This window comes from Hevea brasiliensis, chromosome 4 (assembly GCF_030052815.1).
Source record: "Hevea brasiliensis isolate MT/VB/25A 57/8 chromosome 4, ASM3005281v1, whole genome shotgun sequence".
In the NCBI taxonomy this organism is placed as follows: Eukaryota; Viridiplantae; Streptophyta; class Magnoliopsida; order Malpighiales; family Euphorbiaceae; genus Hevea; species Hevea brasiliensis.
The window spans coordinates 18,301,422-18,312,418 of NC_079496.1; the positions used below are offsets into that span (position 1 = coordinate 18,301,422).

The 10,997-nt window shown below is 31.1% G+C and overlaps 2 protein-coding genes across 2 annotated transcripts; both read left to right on the plus strand.

The window, feature by feature from the left end:
• LOC110662786 (UDP-glycosyltransferase 79B6) lies at positions 1–1,536 on the plus strand. Its single transcript, XM_021821886.2, has one exon. The coding sequence runs from the start codon at positions 59–61 to the stop codon at positions 1,433–1,435; it is 1,377 nt and encodes a 458-aa protein (XP_021677578.2). The 5' UTR covers positions 1–58; the 3' UTR covers positions 1,436–1,536.
• Positions 1,537–8,193: 6,657 nt separating this feature from the next.
• LOC110662776 (uncharacterized protein At4g26485-like) lies at positions 8,194–9,094 on the plus strand. Its single transcript, XM_021821876.2, has 3 exons — positions 8,194–8,359; positions 8,523–8,721; positions 8,824–9,094. The coding sequence occupies exons 1-3, from the start codon at positions 8,194–8,196 to the stop codon at positions 9,092–9,094; spliced, it is 636 nt and encodes a 211-aa protein (XP_021677568.2).
• The last annotated feature ends 1,903 nt before the right edge of the window (positions 9,095–10,997 follow it).

Sequence of the window (10,997 nt, forward strand, 5' to 3'; positions counted from 1 at the left end):
ATCACCATGAACTAGATCTAAATCCAACAAGAATCTTTCCTCCCCCATTGTAAGAAAAATGAGTCACTCCAAGAACTCCAATTTTCACCTACTAATGTTCCCGTGGTTTGCTTTTGGTCACATGACCCCATTCCTCCACCTTTCAAACAGGCTTGCAGAGAGAGGTTACTCCTCCACCTTCTTGCTTCCCATCAAAGCTATACAACATTTACAACACTTGAATCTTTATCCTCATCTCATCACCTTCCACCCTCTCGCGGTCCCTCACGTCGAGGGTCTCCCTGAAGGCACCCAGACCGCCTCTGACATCCCCATTCAATTCACCTCTCTGCTAGCTGCAGCCATGGATCGTACCCGTGATCAAGTCGAAAGGGTAATACGTGACACCAAACCTAAGTTGATTATTTATGATGCAGCCCATTGGGTGCCAGAGATAACCAAAGCCTTTGGCATTAAGGCCATAAACTATTCCGTTGTTTCGGCTGCATCCATTGCAATAGTACTTGTCCCGGCACGTAATGTGCCTAAAGATAAGCCCATCACCGAGGCTGAACTTTTAGTGCCACCCACCGGCTATCCATCGTCGACTGTCGTTCTTCGCGGCCATGAAGTGCGCTCATTGTTATTTATATCGCAGCCTTTCGGTGAGGGGATAACGTTTTACGAGAGAATCTACAAAGCAATGAAAGAAAGTGATGCCTTAGCCATCAGAACTTGCAATGAAACCGAAGGAAAATTTTGTGAATATATTGGGAGTCAATATGGGAAGCCTGTATTTCTAACCGGTCCTATGTTGCCGGAGCCGCCTAAAACGCCCCTAGAAGATCGGTGGGTTAAATGGCTAAGTGGGTTTCAACCAGGTTCAGTGGTGTTCTGCGCATTTGGAAGTCAAATTGTTCTTGAGAAAAATCAATTTCAAGAACTGGTTTTAGGGCTTGAATTAACAGGTTTGCCATTTTTAGTGGCCTTAAAGCCACCAATGGGTGCCGCAACAGTGGAAGAAGCACTGCCCAAAGGGTTCGAAGCGAGGGTTAAAGGTAGAGGAGTGGTATGGGGGGGATGGGTACAACAGTTAATGATCCTAGAGCACCCATCAGTAGGATGTTTTGTGAGCCATTGTGGGTTTGGATCAATGTGGGAATCTTTGATGAGTGATTGTCGAGCAGTGTTGATTCCACATTTGGGTGACCAAATCTTGAACACCAGGTTCATGGCTGAAGAGTTGAAGGTAGCTGTGGAGGTGGTGAGAGATGAGAAAGCGTGGTTTTCCAAGGAGGACTTAAGCAAATCCATAAAGTCTGTAATGGATAAAGGCAGTGAAATGGGTTCAATGCTGAAGGAGAACCACAGAAAGTGGAGGGAGATGCTGAACAAGGGGTTGATGACTAGTTATGTTGATAAATTTATACAAAATATGCATGAACTTGTAAATTAATTTCTCTCCTCTAGTTTGTTATTAATTGTTTTAGGTTGATTCTATTCGTTTTTGGAAGTTGTAATTGTTTGATTAATAAGATCTTTGATGTTTTGGTTTCATATTTACATACAGTTAGAAGAATAAAATGAAAAAAAAAAAAAAGTTTTTAATTATCATGCCCACAATTAAAGACTTGAATATTTTAATTTTTTTGGTTAAATAATTACAATCTTGAATGTTTTTAGTGATTCTTTATTACATTATAAAAATGTTAAATCTCAAGGGTTAGGTAAGTTGATTTTATAAATCTCTATCAAGAGTACTTTTTTAATTAAATTAAGAAAATTATTATATATGGTAATTATATTATTTTTTCTAGGTCATTTTTCATTTGTAAAAAAATTAAATTTTATGTGCCACCTATAATTGATTAGAGGAATAAAGATCAAATAAGCTCCTAAACTTTTAATAGAGGTCAAATAAGGTCAAAATTAAGTTTTAAACTAAATAAACTCTTATATTTTCTAATCAAGGCTAAACAAATCCACACTTAATAAAATATTATTTTTTAATAATAAAATATTAATTTTTCAAAATTTTACATATTAAAATTATTTATTAGTTTTAATTAAAATAAAATTTAAAAAATGAAATTGAAAAACATGGTGAACAAAAATTATTTAATATTAAAATTGATATTTTAATATTTTATTATTTAAAAAATTAGAATAAATATTTTATTATTAAAAATAATATTTTATTAGGTATAAACTTGTTTGACCTTAATTAGAAAATATAGAGATTTATGTAGCCCTTGACTGAAAATATAGAGAGCTTATTTGATTTTTGTTTTCATTGATTAGAAAGTTTATTATTATTATTATTATTATTATTATTATTATTATTATTATTATTATTATTATTATTATTATTATTATTATTATTATAAAAGAAGGTTTAAATTAAAATATTGAACTAGTTTTTTAGACCATATTTAGCTGCGTATTTGTGTAATAGCCATCATCAAAAGTGAAATATGAATACCATATGAAAAAAGTTAAAATAAAATATGAATACTATGAAAAAAAATAATTACTCCATATTTTGACATTCTCAATATAATATAGGCTACCTAAATATGCAATGAAAACTATAAAAAAAAAAATTACTAAAAACCATAGATAATAATAATAATAATAATAATAATAATAATAATAATAATAATAATAATAATAATAATAATAATAATAATAATAATAATATAGCCTTGTTTAATTATTAGTAGTCAAATTGAAATTAAAAAAAAAAAAGATTTAAAATAATAAGGCAATGTTCACCATATATCTTATCCTATAGTAAATAATTTCAACCCTTAAATATTTTCATAAAATTTAACTTATATTTTGTAACACCCCTCACCGGTCTACAGTGTAGTCGAGCAAGGCGTGCTACATTCGGTGTCGGAGCACCTTGTTCTTTCTTGTCGTGTACAAAATTAATTTAATTGTCTATTTAATTATATTATCTTACGTGTAGAAATTTTTTTTTTTATTCCATTTCATTTTTATGGAGATCCAGACAGAGTCTCATCTGTTTTATTAGTGCATAGCGGGTTTCCTTATTTACCTGTTAATAACAATTTATACCCATTTCATCACATCTTCTCTCATTACTCATATCAATTTTCAAGAAACAAACTTTCATTTCATTCATATAACATTGCATACAATAATGTACAATTATTTATAATCCAAAATTTAATTACATATCTCAACATGATTTACAATATCTACTTATGTACAGTGATCCAAAATACAAAATTTAAATACACATGAGCCCTACCCAAAATGAACTAGTGAGGTGACACCGACCCTGTAGCAGATCTGATCCTCTCTATCTGTACTCTCCTACTACTGCTGTGGCTGTTGGTGCTCTTCTATGCCTACGCGATGAAAAAACCAACGCGCTAAGTATTTTTGCTTAATGGTACAACAATTTGAAATAAAAAGTAATAAAATAATTGAAATAATTATCCATATAAAATTTACTAAATTTTAGAATTAATTACATATTTATGAAACTTTGAAAGCAATAGATTATCGGGATCTTTTTATTCATATATTTCATATTCAGTCTTATTAAATCCATGACAGTGATCTCTTCATATACTTATTTAAATTTAAGATGTGTTACTCATATCTGTGCCCAAATAACCTATGACAGACTATAAAGATTGGATACACGGGAGTATACTAGTTAGACATCCGTATATCTATCCAGATACAACGGTCATGTCAGGCACTAGGACAATGGGCAGGTATAAGCCAGTAATAATAATAATAGGCACTATGGCCATCGGGCAGGTATAAAGCCAGTAGAACAACCATTTCAAACATATGTTATCTGTCAAAAATCATTCATGTGGGCAGTATTGCAATATGTAGTCCCTAATTGATATATCAATTGATCCAAGCTACATAAATGAGTCTAGGTATACTTTGGGTAATCAAACATTATTACTTATTTATTAGGAATTTTCATGTCAATTTATAGTGGAAAAGTAGGTCCCACATACCTCTTTCATATGATTTAGTATTTAATGTCTTACTTTTACCTATCCATTTGATATATTTGTGGCCACTGTTTGGCCACACTTCCTTCATGGAAGTTGTCCCTCTATGTCTTGTCTTTATTTTCTCTTTTGAATCATATTAATTTGAGTTTTAGAACTCAAGTTATGGTCAAATAACCACAACTGGTTCCTGATCTCTTTCTGGGTCCAGAATTTGACAGCTTTTAGAGTCTGTATTTGTCTAATTAATTAGACATATTATAGCCATTTTTAGACTTAAGGTTCTTCATAGAAGTTGTTACCCTATGTCTTATGGTCATTCAAAAATTTTAATTACAATTTTTTAAGGTTTGTAGAATTAATTATAGACAATTAATTGTCCTGGACTCAGGTATCCTGTGTCTTCAGGGTCCAAGTTCAGGTCAGTAGCTTTGACCTTCAGTTTAAGGTTCTTACATTTAAAATTTGAGACAAGTTTCTAAAACAAAGTTGGAGCCCTATTTTTTAGGTTTCCAGAACAGTATGGCTCGTCCTAATTGAAGTTTTCTAGTGGGAGATATGACTATTAGACTGTTCTGGGGTCAAGTGGTCACTCAAGCAATTTCTAGAATGTGCATACTAACTTGACCTATCTAATTGACCCAATTCCCTTAGTTTCTAGGTTTTTGTCAAAACACAAATGTTGTAGATCTATGTCTTATAGAAAATTTTCCACTGGTTTCATTGTATTTGGATTTTTGTAGACCAAGTTATGGCCATTTTGCCAAAACTGGTCGGATAAGCTTATGTCCATCAAATTCTGGATAGAATGATTTTGGTCAGTTTTGTGTCCTAATTTGGGCCAGCACTTTGGTTTAGTTAGAGGCATTTCTGAGCTTGGTGTTCTCAATGAAAGTTATAGTATTATGTCTAAGCTTTCCAATGCCACAAAGATCAGGTCATTTGGAACTGTTCATTTGGTCATTTTTTTGGGGTTCAGGATTTGGTAAGCCAGATTGGACCAATAAATTGATCAAATTATGGACAGAATTTGAGCAGGATTTCTTCATGAAAAATGAAGTTTTTTGGGTTTAGTTTCATCTCCAATTAGCCTCACACCAATTGGAGTAACACAGATCTAGTTATGGTTTAAAAACCTCACTGGACTCATAGGTCCGAATTTTGTGCAAGAAAAATTGCACTCCCAATTCCAATTCCTCCAACTCCATAACTCCAATTTGGCATACACAGCACTTCAAAATAGCAACAAATAGTCTCAACAACACCAATTCCAAGCATTAACACAAAAGCCCTAAGTTAGGTCAAAATCCTAACTTACAATTTCAATCTCAAGCATACTTCCATGCAATTAAATTTCTAATACCCTAAACTTCATTAATCAACTTTACTAACCAAGTTAAAACCATCAATTTCACTCTCTTAATAAGGCTGCTGAAAATTGAATCTTCCATACATGCATCAACTTTATTATTTTTCAAGCAATTTCCTTTTAACACAACTTAGATTCAAGGAAATTACAAGAATTTAAGGTAAATATTGCACATACCTCTCTTAGCAATTTTCCTAGCTTCACAAATCTTCAATTTCTTCCTTTCTTTTTACTACCAATCACTCTAGCTATGTCAAATAACAATTTTTAGTGTTGGTGGTTATGGAGGTTATGGCAAGAATGTAAAAATTTCGAAGCTTTAAAAGAGCTTCAATGGTGGAAAGCCATAGGAGAGTGCCCGGCCATGAAGAAGAATGAAGAGGAAAATGATTCTTTTTAATTAATCTTGTCTCATTTAAATCCCTTCTTATCCCTTTAATTATTTGTTGAATTTTTATTGGCCAAATATTTTAATTATGTCATGCATGTTGTCATGCTTATGTAATAATGCATTTACATTTTGATTTTGTTTCTTTTCTTTTCTCCTTTCCCTACCATAATTCAAAATTTTAATTTATTTTATTTGTTTTAATCCCTCTTATTTTAATTGATATTTAGATCAAATTTTAACTCTGGGATTGAAATGACCAAAATTTCCTTCATTATACTTATCGAGTTATTTTTATCTTTTTTATCTGTACCGATTAATAAATTTTTCATGAATTTTCTTTGATATTTTTAATATCATTTATACCTCAATAAACCTTTAATTAGGTCCTAAAAATTATTTTCTTAGGGTTCCTCGCGGGTCTGGGGTCAGCAACTGTCTCTGCAGTCGCTTCCCGGTGAGGTCACCCATTACTGTGACCCCGGCTCGTTTAACTCATTTGCAATTCATTTCTTTTATTTTTTTTCTTAATTTTTCTTGATCTTTATTCAGTCAATTTATGCCTCTTCACTCTAGTTTAAGTGTAATTCCAAATATCCTAACTATCCGAACAAATATTAGTCATCGGAACAGCAGAATGTACGGACTACCTAAAGTGAGGGCGTTACATATTTGGCCTATGAATTGAAAACTATGAAAACAAATATTATTAGCTTCATTTTCTTGACAATTTTTTATAAGCAATAAAACTTTAGATGACAATGAGAAGAAAAACCAACAGATGGCATTACCTTTAGCCAACAGATGAATCCCATAAATAACTTTTCTAAACTAAGACCGACCTGTATATCAAACTGCTGATATATATCATTGTAGATTTGTAATCAAGTTTACTGAAATATGCAAATTAAAAAATATTTTTCCATAATTCCTTTCACCAACATGCTTGCATGTTTGCCACCTTTCTCGATTCTAAACCTGAGGTGGTGGCAAAGCATTCAAGAGGGGCAATACACTTGAGAGCGCTAGAAGTTCTTGGGTGAACCATAATTGTAGTGAACGTCCACCCTTGCAAGACGTTGACGCTTGTGTATGCATGGACACTTGTAAATATCTCCAATTGTTCATTTCAAACAACTTGTTAATTGCCATCTACAACATAACATATCTAGATGATGAGGAACGTACACTATGTAATCAAATGTATCAATGTCAACTGAGCCTTCTTGAGGGAGATATGAAGTAAATAATTTTAATTTAACTTCCTATAAATTTAATAAATATAATTTAAGACTTAAACAACTTGAAAATTTCATTTCGATAAGAAAATATTTTCAGTCAACATTTTTTCCCTTAGATATTACAAATTAAATGTTTGATTTAAATAATACTTACGAAGTAGTATTACAAGTTCCATTTTCTTTAAAAGATTATCACTCTATGAGTAACTATATATTAAAAAAAAATTTTCAAACTTATACATAACAGTTCTAATGAAAAGTACAATAAGCCAATTTTGTAAAAAAATATAAAAAACATTGAGAAATATTTTAAATAGAGAATTATAAAATTATGGAACTAGAATTTTAATTTAAAATTTTTCAAGCTTTTAATTATGCTCAATATTCTTATTAATCTTTAAATAATCCAATGAATGTTAGCATATGAAGTTCAAGTAAACGAAACCTTTGAATGGAGAGCTGAACACTGAATAGCCAAGGCTCTGCGAGACTGAAAACTAGGAGACTTTAAAGCATGGAGGATATATAACTAACCCAATTTCTTTGGAAATGGAAAAATCATAATTAATCTTCAATTAATCCAAATTATCTTTAAGAATATATATATGTTTGAGGCTGAGGCTGAGGCTGCAAGTCTCTGTAAAGTAATAATATTAGGGTTAACATTTTCTGATCTCCTGTTAATTTCTATCCACAACCCCAAAAAAAAAAAAGCTATCCACAACATTCTTCAAGAGGATGCATCTATTGCTATATATAATCAATTAAGTATTAAAATTTTTAAATTAAATTTCTATTTGATTAATTAAGGCTTAAAAAGAAATTTAATTTAAAAAATTTCAGGCATTATATGCTGCATATTCTTTTATTAACACTGCCTCTTCTAAAAAAAATAAATAAAAAAGGAAGAAGATGAGAATCGCGAAGTAATGACATTTGCCGTAAATGACCTTCAAATTAAGGGAGGTCTGAATCGTAAACCAAGAAAAGATTAGAGGGAGGATCTGAACAGCCAAGGCCTGCATATTAATGAGAGAGAAACCTAGGAGACTCTTCATGGACGACAATTTCTTTGGAAATGGAAAACAAAAAAATCACAATTAATCTTCAATTAATTAATTTAAATTATCAACGTTAAGAAAATGTTATATATATCTTCATTGTACAAGAAGAAAAAGATGAAAGAAGATATATAAGCAGTTGAAAATGTTAAGGAATATAGTTGTTGGTCCAGAAGAGAAATGGATAAAGCACTATAGCAGCTCTCATCAAATACTTCTAGTTGGTGAAGGAGACTTCTCTTTTGGTGCTTGCTTGGCTAGAGCCTTTGGATCTGCTACTAACATAGTTGCCACCTCTTTGGACTCCAGAGGTATATATATATATATAGCTGCTACACACACACACACACACACACACACACACATATATATAGCATTATCTTGCTATCTTAGTAATTTAACTGCACGGTAAGAGATTGTAAATTGTTGGGTATAATCTAATCTCTGGATATTTTTATTTGTGGCTGAGAGAAGGTGAGCTGATGATGAAGTATTCAAGAGCCGCAATGCACTTGGAAGAGCTGCAACACCTTGGGTGCACAATTATTCATGGGGTGGATGCTCGCACTATGGGGCAGCACTCACTTCTCCAGAACGAATTTTTTGACAGGATTGTCTTCAACTTTCCTCATGCCCCTCTTCTATGGCGTGAACAAGACAAAAGCCAAATTAAGTAAGCTAGCAAGCTAAAAAGAAAGAAATAAAAAAAAGGAAAAAGAAATTTATTGTTTTATGATGATTTGATCATATACTTATTCTGTATTTTTCTAATTAGGCTCCACAAGAAGGTAGTAAAGGGCTTCCTTAGAAGTGCACGTGACATGTTGGCAAGGAATGGAGAAGCTCACGTGACCCATAAAACAGCTCATCCGTTTGGTGATTGGGAGATTGTGAAACTAGCAGAACAAGTTGGGTTGCATTTGGTTCAGGAAGTATCTTTCTACTTATGGGAATATCCTGGGTATGAAAATAAGAGAGGATCTGGGAGGCTATGCGACAACTCGTTTCCTGTTGGGCAATGCTGCACCTACAAATTTGCATCTTAGTAACTTGATATGGCGGGTGTAGTTTCTTTCTACGAAGGGTTAAATGAATGCATAGTTGTGGTTTGTCTCATTTGACAGGTCAGGTTCAAGTCCCATTCTCCATCTTCTTACTCAGAAAAAAAAAAATTAACTACATGTTATTTTAAACGCTCAAGCAAAATATTTAAGTAATATTTAAGAAATAAAGTAATAAATTTCAATAATCTTAAAGTAAAAAATAAATAACAAGAAATTAAATCAAATGTCATTTTGATCAATTTAATTAATTATCTATTCACCTAGCCGGTTCAATTTCTAAAACACCACTAATGTGTGTTAAAAATCGATTGTACAAGTACAAGTACAGAAATTCTCTCTGCTAACTATTATAGTGAAATTAGACAAATTTGAGGACAAGTGGGTAAGTAAGTTTGACGCAGGTTTTGTGGCGTACTGTGCATTCGGGAGGCAGACCATACTAGAAAAAGCAGTTTCAAGAACTGAATACTGATGAGATTTGAATCATATGGGCTAACTGATTCCATTTTTGGGCTTTAAAATCACAAGAAGGATGCTTTACAATTGAAGAAGCATTGCCCAAAAAGGTTCGAGGAAAGGGTTAAAAGAAGAGGTTGTCTGTACAGGGCTTGGCTTCCACAGCCACAGATGTTAAGGCACACGCATCTGTTAGCTGATTTGTGTGTCGCTGGGTATGATTCCAAGTGGGAGTCCTTGCTAGCAAATCTGAGTGACCATATTGTGAACACCATGCATGTTAATGATGCATGGAAGAATTGAAAGTTGCAGTAGAAGAGAGAAAATGGTGGGGAGGCGGGGATTTCCATGGACACAGTGAAGTACCTTAATTTAACGGGGAAGAACAATCATACCAAATGGAAGAAATCCTATCTGGCAAACAAATGCAAGAAACATAATATTGTTTTTCCAAGAATGAGTGTAACAGGAAAAACAATAGGAGTGAGTTTTAACTTAATTACTAAAGAGGTGAAATTTTATTGAATTTGATCAGTTTAGAGATGGAATTTTAAAGAAGAACGCTGCTAATGGGATGCTACTATAAAAGTAGCCTCGCGCGAAAAAATTAAAAACAAAAAATGAAATATAATAATATACTAATATATAATTATAATATAATAATAAAATATAAAAATATAATAACAAAAATAATAATATTAATATTATATAATATATAATAATAGTAATAAAATATAATAAAATAATGTATAAAATTTTAAATTCCTAAGATTTGCTTAAAACTACAATTAAATCCCTATAGTTTTAATATTAAGCAATTTAGTTATTGAAATTTTAATAAACTCACAAGTTAGTCTCACCGTTAGGGTCACTATTAATTGCTCATTAAATTTAACAAAATGATCAAAATACTTTTAACTATATTTTCAATACAAAAACAATTTAGTCAAAATGTTTTATTTTATTAACAATTTGCGACTAGTTTTTTATTTTATTATTTTTTTCTTTTTTCATATATAAAACAATATAATATAATACATAAAAATATTACAAAATGACATATATATATATAATTATTTATATATATAATTATTTATATATTATTAAAATAATGACAATTATAATTTTATAAAATTATAAGGGTTTATTTGTAAATAGTTATAATATTTAAGGATTAATTTTTAAAATATATAGATATTTGTAATTAACCAAAATTTTTAAGAATCTTAAAATAATTAATTCTTATTTTTAATAATTATAATTTAAATTTTTAATTTTTAATTTAATGAGACTCATATTTTAAAATATAAGGACTAAATTATTAATAAAATAAAACCTCAGAGGCTATATTATTAATAAAATAAAATCTCAAGGCAAATTGTTTTAAAATTAAAAATAGAGAAAGATATTTTAATTATTTATGCTAGAA